The sequence below is a fragment of the Strigops habroptila genome, chromosome 17 (genome assembly GCF_004027225.2).
Source record: "Strigops habroptila isolate Jane chromosome 17, bStrHab1.2.pri, whole genome shotgun sequence".
Taxonomy (NCBI): Eukaryota; Metazoa; Chordata; class Aves; order Psittaciformes; family Psittacidae; genus Strigops; species Strigops habroptila.
Genome location: NC_044293.2, coordinates 514800 through 541235, shown reverse-complemented (window position 1 = coordinate 541235; position 26436 = coordinate 514800). Strand labels below are relative to the sequence as shown.

Here is a 26436-nt window from a genome sequence, read left to right as displayed (position 1 = left end):
GTCGGTTGTGTTGTTTTTCAAGGAAACACCAGGCAGGAATCTGCTCGCAGCAGCGTGTGCTGGGAGGAAAGTCTGTTCTGCTGCGCTCAGCAAAACTGGCTTATGATCAGTATTAACTTGTCCTACTCCTGGAGTAAGCTATTTGTTGCATATGTAATGTGGCACAGCCTGGCCCTTTGTGAAGTTGAGAGAGAAATGCTTCCGTGTGCATGTAGGGGATGCTATTGAAAAGAAATCTGTGCAAACAAGCGCTGTGCAATACGTACGAGAGGCTCCTGGTGATGCCTCCCAAACCAAACAGAGTTTGAGGAATGGTGAGAACATTCAGGAGAATATTCCGTGTGTGATTAACAGCACACAGGAAACCCAGGGCAGCAGCAGCCACAGTGTGCTGCCCAGTCCGGGTTTGGGAAGAACCCCCGATTCTAGCTGGAGCTGCTTTCCCTGTGGGATTCTGATCTGCCAGTGAGGGATGAGCAGCGCGTTGAGTGTAATTTTAGAAAGGAAATGAAGCAACAAAACGCATTAAAATATCATTAAGGAATGGAATGGAACCAGATATTCTCAGAGACATTTAAGTTCAGCCTTTGTGGCGCTTATCTCATTTCGTGAGGCTGGAAGCAAAAGTGTCGGGGTCTTGATGTGGTGTTTTCTGTGTGTTGCTTTATTTTTTGCCTTTCTGAAGTTATAATTAATTGCTCATTCGTTCTTTATAACATCTGCACGTGTTCTGTTAAATAACGCACCAATGGAATCTGTTACAGCCTCTGCTGTTAGGAAGGGAGGATTTTTTGTGCCAAATTATGTTAAAAATGGGCCATATATATGTATGTGTGCTGCTGCATCTCCAGCAAACCTTACATTTGTTGCGTACGAGTATTAATTGCATAGTATGCAGCGAAGTGATTAACATCAGTGTAATTTATCATCTGGAGATTTCCAAAAAGGAATAAATGAGTTGTTTTGTTCAGTGAGGTGTTGACCCCTTCAGAAACTTTGATTTAAAGCTTTTTTTTCCCTTCCTTCTAGTGCATATGAAAAGTGCCACAATCAGCCAAGTGTTGAGTTATTTGATTTTCTGGGGCATTAGCCACTCTTGTTTGTGACATTTCCCAGTTGGGTGCTCATTTGCAAGCTCATTAATAAGGTTTTCTCAGAGGGGTGTTGTTGGGGGCGAGGAGCTCGCGCTATGGGCTGGACTCTGCCTTTCGCAGGCGTTAGGCAGCGGCACACACTTAAATACTGAAGAGGGAAGTGTTTGTAGCCAGGACACCTGCCTGGCCTTGGCTTCCCTTTTCCTGCTGCAGGGTGAGTGGTCTTTGCAAGGCTTTTCCAGATGAGTTGTAAGCTGCTGGTCCTACACTTACTTGTTATTGCAAGCACGGGAGCTATTTATTTACAAGGTTTGTGCCTTTTGGCTGAAAACCAGCCACGCAGACTTCTGTCCTTGCAAAAGGTGAGGAGAAGGTTCGGGCTTGCCAGGTCTGGGCTGCCTCTGATGCCGGCTTCATTTCCTGATAAGCAATCCTGTGTGATTTCAGAACAGAGGGGACAGTTGTGTTTAACCCGTGTATAAATGTTTGCTTGGCCTTCTAATAGTGAGGGACACGATCCTCCTGCCCTTCTCCTGGCAGTCAGCGTGGAACCTGCCAGAAGTCAGAGTCTGAATAGTTAGTTTGGGGCACAGAACAAAGCAGAGGTGAGGAGCTGCGTAAAATAGCACCCTTTGGCAGATAAAGTTTTATCTGTGTGGTTCTGAAGCTGGAGTAACCTAAAGTGGGCAGGAACCTGCAGGATCCTTCTCCTGAGGATGCCATCTGTCATTGGTTTTGCCGAGAGATGCACATCAGGAATTAATGCAGTAATCATAAAATGGGTTTTACACCTTGGATGCAGTACCTAATTCCACAGTGCAGGCAAGAGCGTTTTCAGCTGGGTTACTGAAGGAATGCATTTGGTGCTTTTCTCTGTTGGCAAACACTGGCATTGCAGAAGACACTGAGCCATGTGCTACAGACCCACTGCGGGGCACCTTCATCTGCTCGTGTCTGCCAAGAAGAGAGCGGCCAGCTACAGTCTGTGCAGTTTGCTTGATGCACGGCCTGGGCTGTAACTTGGAGCTGAGTGAGAGAAATCCTGTGCTGAAGATGTCTCGAGGTCCTGGATAGCCCTTCTTGCTGTGTGTTTGCTCTGCTGAGTATCCGTAAGCACTTGAACCCACTCCTGCTTTGTGGAGGAGCTTGAGGAGCCCCATCCTCCTTTCCAGAGCTTGTCTTCCCCATCCTTGTCCTTCCCCATCCGTGTTTTCCTACAGTTTCCCCCCAAAGCAGCACATGGGAAGGAGGCTGTTGACTGCCTTCCAAGCTGAGCTGGCAGCACATCAGCTGGGGAGGGTGGACTGGTTCCTTGCAGGTTGGTGAGAGTTAGGAGTCGCCTGGGCTTCGGAAAAGAAGTAATGCTTCCCAGAATGTTTTCACTGTTATTACAACTGTTTCCATGTGGGTTTGGGTTCAGGGTGGACAGATTGCTGCATTGTGGGAGCCGTATTGCTAGCATGGAGATTGCTGGAGGACCGGGAGCTGCTGCGGTGCGATGATTTAACGCTGGTAGGATTGGCACAGCCCCAAGGAACACGTACATGGAGTGCGGTGCAGGTTTTCTGTGGCAGCTTCTGGTAGCTCTTGTGCACAGTGAAATTAGTGGATACAACCACACAGTTGAATTTATTGCACGTAGCTTCCTCATTATGCACATTGTGATTGTATTTCATGGGAGAGGCACGAGGGTGAGAACGTAACCACCTTCCACACGCTTCCTTGCCTTTCCCAAGAAAACCAGACCTCTGTTCAAGTCCATGGTTGTAATCCCAGATAAAGTCATGCATCCTGGTTCTTGGCATCCCTGCTGTCTGTGGCATCCAGAGTTTAGCCATGGGGCGGGTGGACAGTGAAATCCATGTCTGCCACCTCTGGAGCGCTTCCTGTGCACATCCAGGAGCTTCAGAGGTTCCAACAGCCACTTGGGGAGAGGCACTTAATGGGCAGCAGGAAGGTTGCCCACAGTTTGATAGACCCAGCCGGAGCATCGTGGTACCCCGGGCACACAAGGAGGTCAGGCTGGTGCTGGGCTTTGAGGCGGTGAGCGTGCCTGCTTTGGAGATCGTAGGTTGGCCTGATGAAAGGGCACGGGTAGGAATAATAGGCTTAGGCGTTTGTAAGGCACCGAACTTGATGTAGGGTTTTATCTTGGCTGATTAATGACATCTAAGCATTATCAATGGAGCACACATTTAAATGGATTATGGAATTGCTAACTGGCAGATCTCAAAGGAAAGTCCTTAGGGAGTAATCAGTGAACGATGGTATTTTTAGAGCGAAAGCACCGGCCCGAGTGCTCGGCCTGATGCTGTTCAGTGCTCTCAAGAAGTCACTGCTAATAGTCTCTGCTGATGGCGCAAAAGCTGGGCGAGGAACTGATAAGAGTAAGGATGGGGACAAATGCAGGAGAACTGGAGAGTTTTGGTGGCTTCCAAACCATGGAGCTTTAAAGCTGGGAAACATCAGTGTGGGCAGCCCAGGGTGGCCGGTGGAATCGAAGGGGAGGTGTGTTCTCCTGCATTGGCCATGGCCTCCCTCCATCTGAGCTATCAGCGCGACCCATAAGTTGCAGGAGTCTTCGGCATCTGGAGAAATGAGAGCAGAGGTGGTGGGACAAGGAGCAGGGCAAGGAATGGGGTGTATGGTCCCGTTGGGAAGGCTGCAGCTCCCACACCAGCAGGCACACGGGGCGCCTGCTGTGAAAGAAATCTCATCAAACGCAGAATGGGTTTGTAATAAGTTTTTCAAATTGGTTGCTGCTACAGCGTAACCTTTAGACTACTGGTATTTAACCTTGTATATCACTCTTAGCTTTTGAATGAATTGAGCTTAATAAAGGTGCCTTATTAAATTACCAGGCTGGTTTTTTAAGCTGCTGGAAATAGGCGTACGAGGAAATAGCTTCGGGTTGTTAGATCTAATTGCCTGCCAGTGGTGTATGTAGCGGCCTGGATGCATAGATGCAAGTGTTTGTTTTTATTGAGTAGTCCAGTGGTATGATTATACAAAGTTCCAAGTCAGGGATCTTGGGCTGCTGAAATGAACTTGGGGGGTAAAACCTCTGCTTCTTGCTTTGAGTCCTGGGTCGCCATCTGACATAGTCCTTGCCCAGCTCATGCAGTCACAGAGGCTGCCACTCAAACATGGTCTTCTTAAAGTGGTTAACAGGCAGCAAACTGTGTGTCCAGGCTTTGAAACCATCGTGGCTTTACTGGCAGAGCCTGCTAAATGTCACGGTCTCGTGTAGGAGCTGAGCTGGGGATCCCACAGTGCTTGGCATTTCGCAAAGCTTCACTAACAGAGTCCATCATCTGAAGAAAATAGACTGGCTTTGTCCAAGGCAGGATGCTTAGCCTTTCCAGTAAACTGAAGATTATCTAAAGGTGTGTCCTTAAAGGAGAAAAAGACGCCACCATCACCCCGATTCTTGGTGGAAGCAAGTGGAATTTTTTTCGTATACCAACAGCCTAATTAAAAGGTCAGCTTTCCTGAGTGCCCAGCCATCCTTCTGGATCCTTCAGACTTGGGAAACGTTTGCATGGTGCCTGCTGTCATCACCAGTGTGCTGGTGAGTTCTGCGCAGGAGTGATGCTCGCCATGAATAGCTCTATGGGATGACTTGTTGCCCTGAGTGCATGCACGGGTGCTGATAAAGCCCCGAGTTCCCTTGCAGGTGGCACTTCTGCGGTGTCCAGACGAACGTGGTGGGGTTGCTGTGCTGCTCTCATTTGCTTAATGAAGGCTGCCAGGCTGGAGAGTTGACATGGCCAGGCTCACCTACCCCCTGCGCTCAGGATTGCTCATTCCAGTGCAGCGTGCAGCACATTCCCAGTGCAGCAAGGCTTCAGCATATCCCTCTTGATTTCCATCAGGAATTGTCAGCTGGTGAGCAGCTCATTAGAAATAGTGAAATTTATCTAAAGCAAGCGGGATGGGAGCAGCAGGGGAGGCAAGCTGCGGAAGGCTTCGTGCAGAGCTTCGTCGGCGCAGGGTGCCGTCGTCTTTGTGTGCCCATGGAAATCAGGCAGGGAAGGTTTTCTGTTCTCTCTACAGCACTGAGCACAATAGCGTCGTGTCACTGGCATGGGCTCACAGGTACTGCTGCAAAGCAAATAATAAATAGTGAGCAGATGGCTGGGGGGTGGGAATTGTGAGCCAGAGTGGCGAGCCTGGGCACGGCGTCTAAGATGCTGCTTGTGCTTCACTTGCTGCATAATCCTTGGTTTACATCGTCTTCCCGGGTCTGTGGGTTGTGTGAGCGCTCGTGGCTCAAACCCACTTCCACCTCTATTTGGCACATGCAGAGCGTGGTTTGTGGCACGCTGGAGGGATCATGCTTGCAGTGGAACAGGGACTCTGTGCCCCGGATGCGTGACACCCCAACGCAGCATGATCCCACTTCCAGCCCGCAGAGACACCGTGTTCCATAGCATCTGCAGCGGGATTAGTTCATAAAGTGTTTGTGGTGTAGTCATCTCAGGAGGGGATTTACTCATGTAGCTTATTCCATTACTGGAAATTATGAGAGTTTAAATTGGTTAAATCCTGACATGGGGGTTTTTTTTCTAATCTCTATTATTCCATAGGAAGCATGTTAATGAGTTAAACACAGTTAATAAAATGCAGCAAGCCAGTGGTTTTGGTAGCAGTTACTCTCAAAGGAAATAGAAACATTTAAATGGCTTCAACCTTTATGCATACTGATTTTTTGCCTCCCTTTGTTCCTTACAGTTGAGTAAATTCCTGAAAAATGTATATGGCTTAATGGCAGTTGTAGCATTGAATTGATTTCTCGCACTGATAACATTTTAGCTACAGCTTAGATTGAGTTTTTAATCTGTGTTTCAGTTGTAGGAGGTAATGAATTTTTTAATTGTGGACTCCAGCTCTGTGGTATGGCTGGGTTTTTTTCTCCTGCAGGGTCTTACTGAAGAGTTTCTGAGATGGCTCCATAACTATCAACACTTTAATACTCTCTGTTTGTTTTAGGATTTAGAAGAGCTTCATTTGGACCAAATAAACCCTTCTGTTGCTGAAACAGCAGCAGCAGTGGCTGTGACTTCTTTTTGTGTTTCTAACAAGCATCTCCCATAAGGCCCAGCATATTAATACGTGCGGATGCCAAGTGTTGTACAGTAATACAGGATACACAGTAAAACCTGTCAATTCCAAGCACCGTGGATACCTCTGGTTCACCTCAGCAGGAAGGCAAATGAGTTCCTTTTAGCTTGGACGAGTTCACAGATGGACTCTGGCACAGCAAGCTGCATTTCCCAGGAAGCGTGGTGCTCTGGTCAGTGCAGGATGCGCTGCCAGATCCCCCTTTTTCCTGCTGCCAGCCAAGAGGAGAGCGGCTCCGGGTGCGCGTGGACGCGACCCAGCTTGACGCGACGGTGACTCACAGAGGGCTGTTTTCTGTCCTGCAGATAAGCCTCAAGTGCGGGTCTCGCAGAATTACCCGGTGCAAGGCCTCACGAGAGAAGGGGAGCCGCTCGAACTGACCTGCGCAGCCTTTGGAAAACCACAGTAAGTTGGGCATTCCCCAGGATGGGCAGGTTGTGGTGGGGCCGTGCTGTGCTGCAGGACCACGTGGACGCTGCGTGGCCTCTGCTGCTGTTGCAGACACCCAACATGCCACTCTCTGCTGCAAAGATAACGTCACACTGCAAAAGAGAGAGATGCTTTCTGCACCTGAGCATCTGCTGCTCCATTTGGATTTGCTTTATTGCTACATAACCAGTGGCTGAGGGATTTCCGCTGGAAGAGCTCCCGGGAGAGCCCTTCATGGCCACCACACAGCGAGCCCTTGGGTGCAGAATGAAGCGCCCTGCAGCCGTGTGCCTCTTCCCCAGGGAATGGCTTGAGCGGCAATCACTTGTACTTGACCTGCAAGAGCCAGGCCAGGGGCCTGCGTATCGCATCCCCGTAAGGTGCAGGTATGCAGGAGTCAGGCTGGCACCAAAGCATTGAGCACTGGTAAAAGTGGAATGGATCCCAAGGTAAGGCAGTCTGTCTTTCTGCTTCTGTTGACTGCGGGATGATCTTCCTCCCTTTTGGTGCCCTGTCTGGTTTTTGGGAAATGCAGGTTTTATTCTTTCTCCTCCTCTTGCCATGCCCTTGAGGCTTTCTTACATAGTTGAAGAAGTTCATGCATCAGGAAATCCCTGGCAAGGCAGGGTAGATTTTCTTCCACACTTCCATTACTGTTGTAATTTAAGTTTTGTCAACTTTATTTTTTTAAGAATACTTTCTCTTCCACTTGGATTTATGGCTGTCAAGTATTTACTCTCCTGTTTTATTTCCGTCATGTCCATGAGATTCCTGCCAACACCCCTGAAGTCTGTCAGCGTCTCCTTGGTAGCGTGCCCAAGGCGGGAGTCCCGGCAGGGGTGGTGGCACACAAGCCATGGGGAGTGATAGTGATGGTGCTGATGCTGCGGGCAGGGGCAGGCAGGGTGCAGCGAGGGGGCCATGGTGCTGCCTCCCCTCCCAGGACATTCTGTGCATTCCTGCTTCCCATGTCTTCTGTTTGGCACGAGGCTGGTTCCTGCCCCGTACATTAGAGGCTGGCATGTCCCCTGCTGAATTCCACTTTAATACCTGGTCTCTGCTCGGAGCCTGTCAAAAGCCCTTTGCACACCTTCTCCCTGGGCAGCTGCAGTTCCTCCCATTTGCTATCATCTGGGAATTTAATGGATAGGCTGCTTTACTTTTTTTCCTTGCAGGCTGTGGGTAAGACACACACACATTAAGTAAGACAGACACATCTCCCCAGCAGCACGTGGCTTAATGTTATGGTGGTGCCAGTAATGTGCTGTAGGTCACTTCACCTGGGTGTCTCGAAGCATAAGAAAATGCACACTCAGCTAATGGGCAGTGTTTGGTTCTGGGGTTTTGAGACAGATTTCATAAACTGCTTTACAGAGGTTTAAGGTGAAGAGGGATGCTTCTCCACTTAAAGACATTTCTCTGCAAGATTGGGCAATGAAAACATTGGGGAAGAGAAGCTCAGGAGAACAAAAGACCAGATAGTAGGAATTTCCGTATTGGTATTAACGCAAGTTTCTTATGAAGTTAGACACACCTTCCCGCCTGCCCCAAGACAAAAGTGGGAGGACAGTGAAAGGACACTGTTGGGAGACCCAGGGTGAGAGACATCCCCAAGAAGCTGGCTGCTGTGTCATGCACACAGTGTGGGAAACCCGGGGACTCTGAAATCACAAATGGCCTTTTGAAGCCCTTAGCCAGGAGCACCAAAGCCCTTTCCACTATATGGAAGTTAAGCCACATTTCCAATTGCTCAAGAGCTGCTGCTGCCCATGCGGCGGCGATGAGGGGAGCACACAGCCCCTGTGCAGAACAGACCTCAGCTTCACAGCAGGCAGCCGGTACCCAGCTGGTGTTGTTCAGTGCTGTGTCCATCCCAGAACATCCTGGTTCTGCCACATGCTGCCCGGATGGGCACTTAGAGCACCCTGTGGGTGCGCAGATCATCCACAGCCTCACAGGTTTCAGGTTTGCTGAACAAGTGAATGATTAACCACTAATGAACTTTCTTCCTGCTTGCATTAGTGTTTTCAGAAAATTTAAGGTCTGGATACAGTTTCCTGTTGGGTTAAAATAAATTTAAATTGAGGAAGCCCGACAGCATCGGGGCTTGAGTAGTGCAAAAAAGTATGTGTTATTTCTTTACAGTTTTTCTTGGTTTGGGCTTTCTGTCTGTGGATGAACTATTGAAGATGCCATCTTTACCATAGGAAAATAGTAATGTGCTTGTTTCTTTCTCTCCCTCCTCTGTAGGCCTACGGACATGAGGTGGTTAAGAGTAGATGATGAGATGCCTCAACACGTTGTAGTGTCTGGTTCAAACCTTCTCATTAGTAACCTAAACAAAACAGATAATGGTACATACCGCTGTGAGGCTTCCAACGCGGTGGGGAAATCACATGCGGATTACATGCTGTTTGTATACGGTACGTGAGAAAACCACCGTTCTTCTAGACTCATTTCCACATAATTGCAACATACCTGCTTGAAAGCTTTGACAAAGTTAACTTTTGGCTTAATGCAAGATTTACAGACGGCTCCTGACACACCTGCGTTGTACCGGGCTGGGGCCAGGGCTGCAAACCCTTCCTTTGCTTCTGTAACTCTCGGGTCGGGAGCAGAGCCTATTCCAGTGTCCGGTGCGCTCCTTTCTCTGGAGCCGGGCTCGCCATGGCACTTGGTGCTTCCAGGGAAGCCGAAGGAAAAGCCAGAGCAGGGGCATGGGGAGAACTGGGAAGTTCTCTGGCCTGACAGTTCCCCTAGGACTTCTCTGATAACTCCTTTTCCTTTTGTAATGCCTTCTCCTGTGTCTTCAGCAGTGGTCTGGGAGGGGAGGGGGTGTCCAGGTCTTTCATTAGGCAGTTAAATTGCCAAAGGCTCAGCCAGTGTCCCCAGATAATTACAAACCAGTAAATAAACTGGAGGAATGAGATGCCTTAAGCCTGCGTGTGGCAGCTGAGCAGACACTAAGCCATGCCTCAGCATCTTTTTAAAGTGCTGTTAAGTACCTGCTTTAATTCTTCAGTCCCTCTGCATTATTTTGCCGTTGCTTTAGACCTTGTGCTCCTGTCACCAGGCATTGCATATAATGAAGATTCAGTAGGTGCTTGGAGAGTGATCCCCCTGTTTAATTATGAACAATTCCCTTGGGCTGCATATTTAAACTTTATCGGTTAAGAGTGGTTGTTGTGTGCCTGGGCTAAGCTCGTGGTGGGTGTTACACTTGAGGATCTTAAAGGTCTTTTCCAACCTAAACAATTGTGTGGTTCTACTTAGATGGGACAGTAACTTGTTTTAGTTTGAAGTTCAGGCCACGTAATAGCAGCTTGAAGCTCTGCAGTCCAAATTCTCTTGTTCTTGCTCCAATCCAGATAAATAGTCAAGGATCTCACGTCACCTGTCTAAATGCCACTTGCATGTGAGTGATTTTAAGCCCAGTCCTAGAAATTCACCCAAAGGCTGAAGGTAACACCAAAGCTACAGCTTTGGGCTGAAACTGAACTCATCTGCCACCTCACACAGGTAGTGTCTGTAGGTCCAAAAGACTCCAGCTTGCAAAATGAAGTCAGATACGCATTTATGATGGAATAATTTGTGTGCTCATGGTGTAAAAAAAACCCCCTTGTTTACATTGGTGTTTAAAGAAATACTAATGTTGTGGAGAATAAAGAAGTTAGAGTAGGACACGAGCAGTTCCCCAGGAGGTGGAAACCAGGGAGAGCTACTGCTGTAGAGCCGTTGGAGACAAGGTGCTTTCATTCCTTGCAGAGTTTATGTACCTGTTATGGCCCAGGCGAGTGCTGGATGAAATCTCCAGTGTTAGTGACCTGGGACTTAGGGCTCATAGAAATGCTCACATTGTTAATTCTGTGTTTCAGATGTGGGTGAGAACTAGACTGTGCAGGACTCATGCAGTGCGGCTCCCTCCAGATTAAATCCATGGGAGGAGACCTGGGACAGTGTTGTTTTAAAGGAAGTGCAGGGCCCCAGGGGATATGAACCTGCGGACTCTATTTGGCATGTTTTCGCCATGTAGGGGGGAGCGCTTTTTGGGTTCAGGAGCTCGCGGGCAGGTAATGGTTTTACATCCCATCCCACCTGGTTTCTGCATGTTTGGGAGCATCCCACTAGGATCCAGCACTCTGGAGTCCATAAAAAGTCCAAACCCAGAGTCTTTGGTGTGGAGGAGGCAGTGGAGCTGTGGCCACCAGCTGGAGGGCCTGGGATAGGCCCAGCTCAAGCTGTCACTGGAGGAAGGTGCTGCCACTTGAATGGAGTGTGCTGGTTGCACCCCACTCGGCAGCGGGAGCGTTTCCATCTCCAGCCCTCAGCTCCTTCCCAGCTGCAGTGCCATATTGCAGCAGCACCAGGGTCTGTGTCCTCCCAGACACACCTCTGTAGGCATAGTGTGGATGTTGGTGGAGGATGTGCCTCACTCCTCAGCTGCCAGGGCTGGCTCTCGCCAGTGCAGAGCTCCCCAGATCCTGTTAACTTGGGAACCAGGGGGAAGTGGACGCAGTCCCTCCACACCCAGGGGCTGTACGGGGGTAGCAATTGCCGCAGCAGAGGTGGGCTCCAGCGTATCTCCACGAGAAGCAGTTAAATGGTTTTCCATATGGATGGCTTCAGCAGGCCAAGCTTGTGGAATAACCACTGCCAACCTGGGCTGAAGGCACACATGGAGCAAGGGTGCCCAATCACACTGACACACCAAATCATGTCTGGTGTTAGAGCTCGTTTCATGCTTCTCCTCCCTGTGGGAGTGGGCAGGCACATTTGCTAGAACCTTCTACCACAATTAGCAACCTTCTTTTGTTTTTATTTTATGGAGAAGGATTTTATGCAGGGAGATCTCTGCATAGCATCATCCTGTGCAGCATGGTGAAAGGCCAGGGACTTCATGCACCTGGTTCTGCTGTTTCAGTCTCCACCACTCCTAGGGTTTGCATTACGAGCAAGGAGGAAGTTCCCTGTCCTAAGTGCAGGGATGGGGATGCTTTGGACATAGGGAAAGGATAACAACTGCTCCTAATATAGCCACAAACAAGCGCTCCACAGCGAAGCCAATTCTGAGGTTTCTTAACTTTGGGGAAGTTGCATGGAATATAAGAAAGGGGCAGCATATAATTAAAGTTCAGATGTCTTAATTAGGGAATCTGAGAGAGCTCGCTTGGAGATAAAAGAGTAGCAGATGCGTTAGTGATGAAAAGTTGACGTGCTGTAGAGGAGACGTAAAATCAAAAGCCCATGGAATGTTTCATGCTCTATTATTGGCGAATGAATCCGTAGTTCAAAGTCTCCCCAACTGCTTAACACATTCAGTTTGATCACCTGGGCATCGATACGTATTATTCTCTGACATCTTCTCATATCTACCTGCTCCTGTCCAGTACTTGTGAGGAGGATGTGCCCCTGTACGTAACGCAAGTGCTGTGAGGAGCGGCAGTGTTGGAGCATCTGCAGGCCAGGCATGTCTGGGGCACAGTGATCACTCACAAAGGGAATTGTCTCAGTAGCCGTGTTCCTCAGTAACGACGCCCCAGTAGCCAAACTAAGAGCATTCAGCTGAAATTGTCAGCAAACATTGGCTTTTTGGAATTAAAAGATCTTGGTGAAGTTCTTGATACCTTGAAACTGATACTTAGGAAGGACGTTCTCATTCCTGTGTATTTATGACCATCACTGAAGTAGTATTTAACATCCTGCTGATGTGCGTTCCTGGAAGAGGGATGTCAGTGGCCCTGGGAAGGAAGGGAGATGTTCTCATGGGCTGCCAGCATTTAGCCTTCAGGCACGGCAGGTCCCCTCACACAAACCTCCTACCTGGGTTTTCAAGTGCATACACAGAAACCCAACCAAGCCCCCCTGTGTCTCTGCCTGTACCTGTGAACTGTTCTTTGTGTTGTGGAAAGTGTGCAGTTTATTTTCCTTATGCCTCTCCCATCCCATTTCTGTCTCTCTCTCATTGACTAATTTATGCTGGGCTTTATTTGTACTTTTAATTTGTTCTTTTAGCGCTGTGGAAGGCAAGAGGGGGAGGGTTTCTGAGGCCAGGCTCTCCAGCTCAGCACATCCTTTGCTGTGGTGGAGCTCGCGGCCGTGCCCTGCTGTGGGCTCTGGCCCCCGGCTCCTGGAGGAGGAAAGCAGGAAAGGTCCCCCCCAACCGTGCTGCTTCTTTGCGTTCTTGGTTTTCTCTGCTCACGATTGACCGCTGTTGTGTTCTGCTTGGGTTTTCTTAATTTGCTTTTTTTTTATTATTTTTCCTTTTTATATTTTATCCAGATCCCCCCACAACTATCCCTCCTCCCACAACAACCACCACCACTACCACCACCATCCCTACCACCATCACAGGTACGGTACCTTCATAACCATTGGAAATGTCCTGAATGTTTATTGTCTTTTGTGTATATAAGCTGAGCATGAAGCCTGGGGAAAAAACAACAAACAGATCACTTGCATTTTACCTTTTTCTCTGCAAACACCCCTCCAAGCCCTGGTCGGGCAGTTCAGGAGTTGGACGGTCCCTGCTGCAGGGGGCTGTGACAGGCAGGGATTGCTGTGGCAGGGCAAGCTGTTCATGCGGTTACTGGTGGCTGGTGCTGGGTGCTTTCAGATAAAGGATGCAAACAGCCAGAGAGCTCAGTTAATCCAGGCCATTGTCTCAGCCTCACCTCCATCACTGTCACTTTCTGAGCAGTTCATACTTGGAAGCAGAAAGTTGGGTCTTGAGTAATTTAATTCGCCTGGTGTGACTCGAGATGCTTTTTCTCATGACTCAGTGTTCAGTCTCTGTCTGCGATAAGGCCTTTGCCTCGCTCTCCCAGAAAAGGGAATTCCACCAGTCAGTTTAGATCCAGTTATATGACCCTTCTTGAGGAGCTGGCTTTTAGTGGGTTTTTCCCTGTCTCACAAGACAAGAGGAACAAACCCAGCCAGCCGATTGTGAGGCACCTTGTGCTGTTACCTGCATCTATCACCCCTTCCCCACTAGACCCGGCTCTCCCCTCATGCCGAAGGCCTTTCTGAGTTCTTTCTAATCATTTGCATTGCCATTTTCCCAATCTTTTCTATGTCAGCTGCTGCTTTTGCTTTTGCTTGCCTTTTTTTTTTTTTTTTTTTGTCTTTTGTTTTTTTTGAGATAGGGGTGGCAAACCAAAGGTGAGCATGGACCATTGAGTAGCTAATGGCATAATGTTTATCACTGCTGTAAAGCATCCCCTGTGTAAACGCCTTCACGTTTTATTTGCTCTGCTGCCGTTGCTCAGCTGACCTGACTGTCCTGCTCAGGGTGTTCTGTGGTTTCTCTCCGAGGTTTTGGCAACCAAGTCAGACCCAACTGGCATGGATGAGCGATTGAAGCCTTTCTCCCAATGTGCCTTACTGTGCGCCATGGGCCACCCGCCGTTGCGCTTTCTGGACCTGGCCCTTCTCTGTCTTCCTCTTTCCAGGTGGTTTTGGATAAACCCGGACTCCAGGCACCCGGGTTTGGATGCTTGAGATGCTCCACCGCGAACATGCGCCCGTTTTGCCATTTGGTCGCCTTGCTTCAGTTCTGTTTTTACTTTATTAACTTAACCAGCTTTCATTTCAGAGTAGTGCCAAACTTGATGAAAGTCCCCAAGAGCCGCTTGCTGAGAAGCCTGGTCCCTGGGACTGGGTGACATGGACACGCATATGGTTCTCTTTTGCCTTATGGTAATTTGTTAATGCTTTCAGTGAATTTTGGAAGGCTGAAAGGAAGAATTGGTCTTGGTGCTTCATCAATCCCATTAAGTCCATGTGGGTGCCAGCAAACGCCTGCCCTTTTCCTGGGAACTGGATTGTTATCAGCCTATCTCTCTAGGGGTGATGGCCTTCAAAGGGAGGGAGGACCTTTGGCAGGAAGTTATCCCAGCCATTTCTCCTCAGTAGCTTTCCATCGGAGCAAGCTGTTGCCCTGAGGATCAGCACTGCCCTTTGTGAGGGTGCTGCTCCATGGGGAGGCACAACCGCATTGGAAAACTGCAAGAGGCGCCCAAAAATACATTGGCCAGCAGCTCTTTATTTCCCGGACCAGCAGAAATGTGGGTTGCTCTTTCATCAGCCTGGCAGAAGTGCCTTGAGCTTAGGAGTGTGTGGCTTCCCTGTTTTCCCTCACCTTTTTTTGCCATGGTGGTGGAGGATCTAAAACTCAAAGCTTGCTGACATCCTGTTGGCAAAACCCCGCTGGGTCTCCATCGCCTCCTTGGTTCCTTTTGTTGTTGGCTTTGAGCTGCTGAAGAGGCTGCAGAAGTAATGAAAATGTTATATTGTTCACTGATTCCAGCAGTTACTGCTCACGGTGTGTAGGAAGAAGATTAGTTAATGCCGATAACAGAGATTTTTATATTCTTCCCTGACACCGATCTGATGCTGATTCTTCTTGATGTGTGTCTTCACATCTGCCCACAAGTTCAGTGTGCTTTGCCCACAAAAAGCAGCTGAGGCTTTGCTGGGACGTGCCTGGGTATGTTTTCCAGCAGCCAGGCAGCATGAGGCTGCAGAAACTTCTGCTCTTCAATAGTTAAGAGACTTTGTCACTGGGAAAAATTAGGTCAAATTAACATAATCTCTAGAATTACATAGCATAGCAGTGTTGAAACCCTTTTTAAAGCCTTGAGAGACAATTGATACCTTAATTCCCACCCTCACCAGAGCACTGAAATACTGTTGTGGCATGACAGAAGTGCTTGGGTGGCAGACGGGGTGTTCTTGCCTCTGCTGGCAGGTTGGCTGCAGCTTGGAATCAGTTTTATTTTGCCTTTTCCCTCCTGCTGCTTGTGTAATACCGGCCTAGTTCACATTCCCTGAAACCACAGAGTGTTCTGGAAAACAATTGTCTTGCTTTAATGTAAAAAATTGTTAAGAAAGGGTTAGAGAGAGCCCTGCACTGAACCGTTTCCATGTCCCACGCTCGGGCTGTGGGTGTGCTGTCAGCTCTCACAGCTGCCCCTAGGAATTCTTGGAACTGCTCCTTCTGAGTTATTGGAGATAACTTGTCCTGAATTCATTTTCCCCTGCTAAAACTCTCCAGTGGAACAATCTCGAAGGGCTGCATTTGCTACTCCGCGTGCATGGTGAGTTAGCTACTCCTTTTGTGCAGGTTCCCGTGACAGACATCTTTCTTTTCTTGCTTACGTGCAGTGTTTCTACTCCAGATGTGTTCAGACATGACATGGAAATGCAGCCCTGTCCCAAGGCGTTATCCTTGCGTGGTGGTAGGCGCTGCTCAGCCAGCATGAGCCGGAGCAGTGGGTGCAGCAAGTGGGGGAGGGCAGGTAGCATGATGTGCAGGAATGCGATGGAGTATGGGCGTTATCCCTGCACTCGTGGGGCGCACTGTGCTTCCTTGGGTGCTCTGAAATCCCCTAAACCCAGCCAGGTCCATGCCCAGAGCCATGCATCAGCCCCACTTGCTTGGCACATCCAAGTCGTGTTCCGTTGCTGCAGGCTCCGTGCAGGGAGGTGGGGAAGGTGTCTGATGAGCTAACCTGCTGCTTCCTTCCAGGAGAGGGGAAAGCTGAGCAGTGGTAAAGTTTCCAAACAGCACGACCTTTAAAGCTTTGCCTCTGTCACTGTTGCTTTGCTTCACTGTAGGTGCTTGAAAAGATTTCCTGCGTGACAGCTTGATCTTTTTCGTATATCCTCCAACTGCATTGATATTTTGGCCGTCCTTTAGTGCTTCAGCTGTTATCGCTGGCAAGCCCTTTCTGATGGGTTCAAATTGTCCTTGTGGCTTTGTTCATTAAGATGTACAATACGATACAGCAGAGCAAACTGCATAATTTGAATTACCTCTGGAGTTGTCCCTTGAAATGCTGGCTTTGGGCAGCTGTTGTTTCCTGGGAGATAAAGGCTCTTAATAACAGTCCAGCCCTCATCCGCAGGCATGGTGCAGAGCAGGGCTTTCTACTTGCCTTCCTGAGCATCCTTCAGGCTTCTGGGATCCACAGGGTTACTTGTCCATGCCCGTTTGCATTTATCACACTCTCTCTGCAGATGGGGCATGCAGGTACCTTGGCAACAGCTTTGGTGGAGTCCTGGGGGTGGCATACACGCATGTTACCCCCACTGTGAGCCTTGCAATGGGTGCTGCTGATCCTGCAAAGCTGCAGAGCTGCTGTCCATCTCACAACTTCCACTGTGGTCTCTCTTTAAGGGCCTTTTAAACCATACGTTAACTCCCTGGTCTCTTGGATATACGGTAGCAGGGATGGGTATGCATGCGGGGTGGCACATTGCAGGCAGCAGGTTTAGCTTGAGAATTCCCAGGGATGCTCAAGCCCTGTGATGAGCTCATCTGGGCAGCACCAAGCCTGTGCTGTGGAAACACTGTGATCCTCAAGGATGGGATTTTTACAAGCAGGAGCAAGCAAGCTCTGTTTGACTGGAGGTGTTCCTCTGGATGAGGAAAATGATGATTTTGTCCTCAGTAGAATTTGGTTCTTCCCTGATGGCAGCAGGTCATGTGAAAGCCTGCGTTGCCACAGGGTTCATTCCCACGGTAATCCAAAGAGGTGGTGGCTGGGAAGGGGGCAGCGAGAGCCGCTGGTTGCTGACATTCCTTTGCGGTAGGTCTGCAGGAGGTGTGGATGCAGCATGGCAATGACTCCGGTCCGCATGGATCACAAGCCCTGCATCCCTTCGGGTTCAGCTGCTCATGCCTATGGCTGTGTGTGGTGGTGCTCAGCCCATCCAGGGCCTCGATGGCACCATGCAGGGCTCAGCCTGCAAACTTGTACCCCCACATTATTTAGTACCTGCTGGCTTTGTCTTTCCATGGAAGCTTCAGCAGGTCTCCGGTAAAATGTCAAGTTAATTTAAAGATGATGCTGCACTCTCCTGACATTTTCATCCAGGATATGACTGCATTAAAGGGAATAAAGGAAGAGAGAGTAGCTGACAGGCCCGTTACAGGGAAAAAAATGAGATAAATTCAGTCTTTTAGTGCTGTGTCCAGTCAGTAGCGGACACGGTTCTGTCACGCCTGGTTGTACCATTGGTGACACCGCGTGAGCAGCACAGAAACCGTCCTTTTGCTGGGCAGAAATTTGTGCATTTAGGAGAGCATTTATTAGGAATATTATTGTTCTTGCCATACGCAACCCCCATGCAGATTGTGATTGTTTTGGTGAAACATCTGGTCCACAAATCAAAGTGTCTCAGGGGCGCACTGCAACACACCCATATGCAGAAGCTTTCAGCACAAGTTGGAGCTGCTTTGCGAAGGCTCATCGTTGAGTATCGTAACGCAGGGTGCGTGTTCATCCATGCTCTGAGGAGCAGTGCTGTGCTGCTGACCTGGGGAAAGGGGTGGCAGCTCCTCTGCCCCTGGGACCATGCTTTTAAGCTGTTACTGAAACATAATGTCTCTGCTAATGTCCAACATCAGCAGGTGCGTGTCCGGTGGGAATGACGGGAAATTTTGTAGGGCTTTCTCCAAGCCTCAAGGACCTGAGATGAAGCAGAAATCACTTGTAACTGCGCTGGTCCCCAGGGCGCTGTGAGAACAGCCACGTGAAGGAATTCAGGCTCGCCATGGTCACTACAGGTGAAGTAGTCTGGAAAATGGGGAAGAATCAGAGCTCCACAAGTCAGTGATCAGACTGGCTCTTGTTTTCAGTTCAGAAAGCAATTGAGAAAGCAATATATCACATAGATATATACAGTGACTAATACCTCCTTAAGTCTGAAAAAAGAAGTGTGTTTTGCCATTATGTTGGTGATGAGCTGCTGTAATTCTCTTTACAATAGCTGTGTGGTTTTCAGCCCCAGCGTATCGTGTGCTTCTGTGAGGCTGCAGCTCAGGCATTCGAGTTGGTGAATTTTGCTGCTGGGGTTTTAATATTCCTCCCTCGTGCTCATTCTGTTTGAGGCTGTGGACTCATTACGGACGGGTTTAAAGGGCCTGGTCTGTGACACTGCACAAACAGTTTGAAGTTGGAGGGAATCCATTTGAGGAAATGCGGAGGTTCGGTGATAGAGCTTGGAGCTCAACCAAGTGCTGCCCAGATGCCTTCATGTGGTGATTCTGTAAATATGTGTGTATATATGTGTGTGTGTGCACGCTTATGTAGCTACCTAATGAAGTGGTGAGTGCCTAAAACTTGGGTGTCATCCGAGTTTTCTTAGCTGCAGATAACACCATGTGTATCACAAGATGATGCGTGATGGTGTCTTCATCCCAGAGCTGGCAGCGCTAAACTCAGTTCCTAGATCAATGCTAAAAAGAAATCATGATTATGCAGCTTTATAGAGGCCAGTGGTTCCTTTCTTGGGCACCTCCTTTAATTATAAACCATTGCTCTGGTGAATTTATGTATACGTAGCTATCAAAGGACTATTGCATTGTTTTCCTTCTCTCCAGACGGCACACTTTGTTGTCTTACCAATTAGAATTAGAAAGAGAAGCCTTACTCTTGAGATGGAAAGTACCACATTGAGGCTCTTTGCCTGTGTGCTTTCCATGTCCTCTCTGCTTTGCCACATCTTGTAAAAGAGCCTGTTTTCAGCACCGACTTACCATTTTAAATAAGCATCAGCTCTGTGTGATGGTGTGACTGCTCTTCACACCCAGGGCTCAGGACCAGAACGGTGCTTTTTGGTGGTGGCAAAGCCTTTCATTGGCTTCCTTCAACCTCAGCTAAGTCAGGAACGTATCACGGACTTCCTTGTTGGTCTATATTTGAGGAGAGGAGATGATTTTTATTCTAGGACATGGGGCAGAGGCCTGATCTCCGGGGTGCTGTGTGCCTGGTCTGGCGTATGAAGATGGCTCTCTCAAAAGTGAAGGCAAAGTGAATGGCACGTACCAGGAATTCAGGGGAGCACGGTTAAGGTTAGCCAGTCCACCGCAAAGTGGTGTGGTGGCGTAGCAGCAGCGTTGCAGGGCCAGGGTGTTCCTTCGCTGTTGGGCAGAGCAGTGGAGGAGCTGGCTGCACGCACGGTTTGTTTCATTTCATACCAAAGCAATGCTGATGATACTTCTCTCCTTTGCCATGTAACCACTGTGTTGTGTGCTGGTGCCGGTGGACATTCTTTGCTTTGCTTTAACACGGGATTATTCCTCTCGGAGCACGGTGTGTCTACAACCTTCTTCTCAAAGAAGACTCTGGGATGGAAAAGGACTGCCGGAAAACTCATGCTAAACTTTAACTGGTCTGTGTTTCTTATTGCTACCATCCAAACCATTTGCTAATCATAACTTTGTCATTCCAGCTGCAGCCAACATGTTGTTTGACTTGGATATTTGTTCGCACTTACAACCGCTTGAGAACTTTGTGTTCTGTAACTTGTCGGTCTCTGTCCCCAGCCGGGGAAGCGAGATGCACTGTCCATTTGCACTGTTTCCTCACCAATATCTCTTCCAGCACGTGAATACAAGTTTGCTTTCAGCAGATTCTCTATTGAGCGTAAAAGCTGACGTAACTTTTTTTGTTTCAGGAAGACAGTAAATTGAGACTATTTATAGATGCCAAGACGCTATCTCAAGAAGTAATGCTCAGGTTTACAGCCCTTTCTAAATGACAACTTCCCCCCTTCACCACCATTTCCCCTTCCACCATTTGCTTGGTTAAACCAAAGCCTCGCTTGGGGACGGCTGCCCAACAGCAAAGCAGAGCCTGGCTTTTGCGCTCCCTTGGCTTTGGGAAGCTCCCTTCCTGCGGGAGCGCGGGCTGGCGCCTCTAAGCGTGCATTAGGCTGGGTTGCCAAGATGAGAACAGTGTGCACTGGCAGTGCAAGCAGGCTAATGACGGCTTGATAATCTGTTATGCAAATCTTGGTGCAGTTTGTTAAATTGTGCAGGGTTTATTTGTTTTGCTTTCATAATTAAAGCATGTAGACCTTGTATCTGTAAGTATTGTGTATTCCTTGTATGATTCTTGTCTCCTCTGGTGCTTCAGAAATCCAGACCTGGGCTGTCCTCAGCTAAACTGCAAAGGAGCGCGGGGTCCTTTTTCCACTGCTGCCTCGGAACATGCAGGGGAACGCCCCATGCAGGGTGCTCCCGGCAGCATGTTAGCGAGGGGAAGCATCAATGTGAACTGTCTGTCATTGTCTCAAAACTCAAGCTCCGGGCTGCTTTGCAGGAACAGGCAGTAGAGCATATCTCTACACTTATGGGGGTTTATGCATTTAAACATTGCCGGCATTGAACCAAGTCAAGCTGTGCAAAACCTGGGCTTTGCTGTGGGCTCCAGGGGAGCAGTAGGGATTTGTGGGGTTACAGTCACGTTAGGAGGAGCCAGCCCCACTAACACAAGCTGCCAACATCACAGGATGCGTAGAACCAGATGCAAAGTAGATGAGTTTTGATAGCTAAATAAGCCAGTAATTTGGATAACGCAAGTAAATATCATTTAGAGCTGTTGCTGTAGGGGAATAGCATAGGACGCTGTCAGGAAAAGCCTTCAGATTTGGTCAGTCTTTAAAACAGCCTGTTGCAAACACCCGTGAGGAGATGAAGCATCTCTCTCTTGGCAAGGCAGCAACTCCCAACACATTTCTGGCTGTGAGTAGTAGGCGTGGGGTGAAATCAGCTTCAGATTCCTGACCAGAAAAGGTCCAATGTATCGTAATTACTGATAGCTGTTAACCAGGTGCCTACTGCAGTAGAGGGCCTGGTAGTGTCTGTCTGCATCTGCCAGTTCTAGAACATTTTTTACACCTAAAAAGTAGTGCATCTGGCAGGTATGAGGCTGGATGTAGCCAAGGCAGAGTTGCTGCTCGCACCTTCAGTACCAGACGTGAGATTTCCAGCAGCCCCTTTGGCTTTAGCCCTGGCTTGCCACCTCGGCAAGGCTCCAGGTTAGGAGGCTGGGCCATGTACAAACGTGCCTGGAGGTTCCCTGCGTTGGATGAAGGAGAAGGAGAGGTAGGAGCGGATGAAGGCAATGTGTGAATGCATAAAAACCCTGTGCCAAGGGTGGGCTCTTTGTCCTGGTCCCGAGCTTCTGTTTTGGTCCTTACCAACTGCAGCGTTGGTGTGGGTGTTCTCCCCCGACTTTGCAACCACCAGTAACCATTCTGGCAAGGTCCTGGAAAAAGAGGCAAATTTACTGTTTTCCTCAGGCTCATAGCTTTTGAACTGGAGGCATGTCTTCTAAACAGTGCAACTCACTTCAAATGCTTTTTGCCTTTCATTTTATTATTGCTTGTCACGCAATGTTCTTTGAAAGCTTGCTCATATATTATCTGTTCCATTTTTTCCATTTTCCCTTTTTTTGCATGCTGTTCCTCCTGTTTCTTCCCTTCCTCCAATCCTCTGTTCCCGTGTGTAGACACAACGGCGACGACAGAACCGGCAGTTCACGGTTGGTATCACATTCCTGTTTCTCTTATTTCTCAGCGCTGCTGAGTGGCAAGACAAGCCTGGGAAGGGGAAGCAAAAAGGGAAATGCAGTCTTCAAGGGAAAACCATGCTTCAGGTGGACTCACCTCATACGTATAACATGGGTTTTAAGGCTTGAAAGTCTGTCTGGTTTTGTCATTCCTGTTGTGAGCTTTGCAGTTGTTCCAGTGCCAGGCAGGTCCCAATCCCCCAAGCCCCTTGGAAATGGTGCATGTCTGCGAGCGGTGCCGAGCCAGTGAGTGGTTCTCTGCTCATCTTCCTTACCGGGGCAATCGCTTCATGCATGGAAAAGAAAACTGGCTTTTGAAAACAGGAGCTCAGATTTAATTCTTTAAGTCCAGTAGCACGGGCAGCGTTTGGCATCCTGGGGATGCTCCACAGAGGGGCCAAGGGCAGCAGCGAAGTTCTCATCATTACAGCGCAGAAGGAGGCTTGGAAAACAAGTCGCAGCACTTCCCTATCAGCATAACAGTCTAGCAAAGTAACCCTGCTCATCTGCTGGAGGCAGCCGAGCTAACAGCTTGACAGCTTCCTTCGCTTCCAAAGCGAGCCGAAATAGTCACGTCAGGCTGGAAGCTGAGCATGCTGCTTTTGGCACGAGCTCGCTTTTCAGCTAAAGAACCAAAACCTCCGACAACTTTAACGAAGGCTAACCCACATCTGAGTTTGCTATTTTAGTTGCTTTTAGCTGATAAATCGGCCCTTTCTTTTATCGAGAGAAGTCTGTGACACAGAACCACCTCTCCTCCCTGGCGTATCTGGGGCAGTGACAGAGGTAGGACTGAGTGAAGTGACAGTTGAGTAGTGAGGCCCCTTATCAAGCGGAGGGACATGCAGTTCTTGTCCTGGATAACTTGCCTGCTCCATGCCCTTTCCCCCTTGCCATGAGAGCTGGCAGCCTGCAGGCATAACTTCTGTTCTCTGTACATTGCCGGTCTCCCTTTTCATGTTTGACATCAGATGAAGGCAAACAGTTAATCGCCTGGTCGTTGGGCCGCAGGGAAAGCCTTGAAGAGCTGCCTTTGAAGGTGGTGGCACCATTTCATTGCCTGCAGGTCTGCTCAGTTGTGCTTGCTCCGGTGCTAAGGGTCCAGCTGCTCCTCTGAAGTACCAGCTCAGCACTTCGCTTCCTTAGAAGGGTCTGAGAGCAGCCGGGAAAATCAGGAGAGACCCAGGCTTGGTCTGGAAGGAAGTCAGGCTCCATCCCCCTCTTACTCTCACAGTGAGTGCTGTGTACCGTGTGGGTGCAGCAGGAAGGTGTCCTGCTTCTGCAGCACCTTGATGCAGAATGCAGGAAAGCAGTTGATACAGAGTCTTCATCATGGCTCTAGAGACTCTGCCTATAGTGCAGTCCCCCTCCAACGACCTGCCACAGACTTTCCTGCCATAAATCCCAGCCGGTTGGCACTGAGCCCCCTGTGCTTGCCCATGGGGCTGCTTTTCCTATGAAGACTCGGGGGGTTCTTTCCAAGCTTGTGTTGCTGGAGTGTGTATGGAGTATACCAGGTGTTTCTGTATGTTGGCCATTTGTTCTTACCAATGTCCGATGGGAGTGAGCATGTCTGTGAATGACTAGAAATGCATGGGCATGAACTACAGCCAAATGGATTTTCTCCAAAAACGATTCCAAATGAATTGGGGGAATTAAAACTAAAACAAACCGAAAGAAAAAGAAAGAAAAAGAAAAAAAAGAAAAAGAGATTGGTAGCAAAGAAAACGAAATGTAAGGCTAGTGGGAACCAGCACAATACTTCAATTGGGGAAAGGATTTTTGAGTCACGTAGTGTTTTGGAGCGTATCCTAGAGGACTGGGGGGAAGGAGTCCTGTATGTGTGTGCATGTAAAGGCGGTAGCAAAGCCCCTGCCATTCCCCTCTGGAATGGAGTTGACGGCAGCGCTGCATGAGTGACCTAAAGCACGAACATTGTTAACTCTTTCTGTTGAAAACTGAGAGCTGAACTGTGAGTTTTCTGATGCACTTTCTCCTTTCTCTGCACTGTTCATTGCCAGAACTCCAATAACAGCATGGTCATGGCCGGCAGGAAGGCTTGTGCTTCTGCTGCAGCGCACTCAGCCGGGTTTACCGAGCTGAAGCCCTCCTTCCCTCCCTCCCGTGGTGCCCCGTGAGGGTCCCTGGTCCCCTGGTCCCTGCCGATGTGCAGCCGGAGCCTCCCACCGCCGCGCATGGAGAGCAGGCGCCTTCCCTCCCATGCCCTTCCTTTCCGTCCCTCCTGCCCCTCTCCCCCTCAAAGTCCACGTGCCAGTTTTTATTCCTTGGCTGCTGTCACTGCTCACAGGCCGGGATCTCCTCCCTGCAAGGATCCCATCGGACGAGATGTCCAGCTCACGTTTTGCCCCCTGCACAAGCAGGACATGTATAAGCAGCCATGACCTTATACATGACCAGCGAGAGCGATGACTTAATTCCTCCACTTTTTCCCAAATTTTCACCCTGCCCTGTCAAAAGCAAAGAGCTGAACGAGCTCCTGAAGGATCTCCCAGACCTCGGGCATCGCCCGTTGCAGTGGGTTACGCTGTGGCAGGGCAGCCCCGCATGCACGTATGTGTGCTTGGCTCAGAGCTGCCTTCGGCTCCACACCGGGGCAGAGACAAGGTGCTGCTGCCTCAGCACAGGCAGGATCTCTGCTCGTCCCCATGAAAAGGTAGGGCGAGAAAAATCTCTTCTGAAGCTGGCAAAGCAGGAACCCGGAGTGGAGGTTAAAATAACGAAAGCATCCCAGTCGTGAACGAAGAGAGACGAAAGTACCTTGCCCATAATCTAGCAGGTAAATGATTTTCTAAGCTGGAAATTCTTCCCCAAAGGCCCATATGAATTTTTAATTAGGGCCTTAGCAGGGTTTTGGATGAGAATATTTAACACTGCTGTGTTAAGCTCTTGTTGCCTTTTCTGATAGCGCTCGGTCTCTGAAAATGAGTTTTACTTGTGTGAAGCCTAAAGCTGAGCCAGAAGCCGCTGGGCTCACGGGTCTCACCACAGGCAGTAGCATGCAGGGAGAAAGCCTCAGTGCCTTCTGCAGTGTTGTTGGCACACAGCTCTGCCTGTCCAGCTGCCTTGTTCCCCTTTGAAGGTGCAACTGAGAGTAAATACATTCCTCAGTATATTTCACAGCTCCAGTCCTTGGGGAGATTGAGTAAAACATCGCAAAGCTCCCAGCACGTGTTGAGGATTCTGTACAGTGCCATGGAACTGGCAGCATTAAATATAACCCCTAATTGATATTTACAGCTTGGTACAAAGAGAAATTGTCTTTTCCGTAAACCTGGAGGCAGCTTAGGCAGTAGAGTGCAGCTCTGGGGCTAGAGATGTGCATATAACCAGTGTGTTGGGTCTCTGGGTAGAGAATGGCAAGTTAGCTTCTGTTTCTTCTGCAGCAGACTTGGAGTTCCTCCTGATGAGGGGTGAGAAGGAGGAGCTTTCATAGCTCAGGTCAAAGTTTAATGAGAGAAACCAAGTAATTTACCATGTGTTTAAAATGCCTCGCAACAGGCTTTAATACTGTTCGGTGGCATTTTGAAGCGTAGCAGGTACAGAGAGAACCTGGATCGCTGAAATGTTACATTTTCTTTTCTAAAAAAGGTGTTTTGTCTTCATGAAAAATGCAGCTTTGCCCTTTCTTGTTATTGAGAAAATGCAGTGAAAGGGAAGGCTCTACAGAAGGAATTTTGGAGAGAGAAAAGTCAACTGGCTTCTCTTTGAGGCCAGGTTTGCGTGTCCAGTGCTCCTGGAGTCACCTGTAATGGTATTTATGTATTGTATTCCAGTAAAAAAGGAGGCTCTCTGAAGCCCAGGAGCAGCACACAAACAAAAATCCAGCCATTAATCTAAACACTTCCCACTTTAGAAGGTAAATCCCACCGCGGCTTCCAGGTGACTTAATGTGTTTAACCAACAGTCGCTGGGAGCGAGTTTTACCTTCAGTGTGCTCCCTCCATATGTGGTTTGCTGCTTCCCAGGGGGACAAGGCTGCATACGCCAGCATTGCAGTGACCTCTTGGCTGTTTAAAAGTAGGTTGGTGTTTTTAGGGGTCTCCCAGCTCATGATGCCACTTCCCAAACGAATGCCCAGTGATGCCAGTGTCTCTTCATAGGGAATACTTTTTTCTCCAATAACACCCATGCTTTGGCAGCCAGAGGAAGCTACAGCAGGTACTGCTGGACTGTTCCTGCTTTAAAGGGATCTCTGTGGCTTCCAGGCAGGAGTTTGCCCTGTAACCTGTGCAGGGGAGAGCACTCGAGATGTTCTGCCCTCCTGCAGAGCCCCCAGCATCAAACTCCCCAAGAGAACAGGAAAGAACAGCTTCACAGGCAGCGTTTGCTGCCTTGTGCTCCCGAGAGTGTCTCGCCTGACTGCTTTATCAGCTTTGAGGAGAGAGACTTTTCCCATGAATGCATCAGAT

The 26436-nt window shown here is 49.0% G+C and overlaps 1 protein-coding gene across 1 annotated transcript in view; it reads left to right on the top strand.

Annotated features, from left to right (window-relative positions):
- CADM1 (cell adhesion molecule 1) overlaps positions 1-26436 on the top strand; it is a 95439-nt gene that overhangs the window by 58932 nt on the left and 10071 nt on the right. Inside the window, exons 6-9 of the mRNA XM_030505322.1 lie at positions 6524-6623; positions 8898-9070; positions 12927-12998; positions 21947-21979. Coding sequence (XP_030361182.1) covers positions 6524-6623; positions 8898-9070; positions 12927-12998; positions 21947-21979 — 378 coding nt within the window. The remainder of the gene's footprint in view (positions 1-6523; positions 6624-8897; positions 9071-12926; positions 12999-21946; positions 21980-26436) is intronic.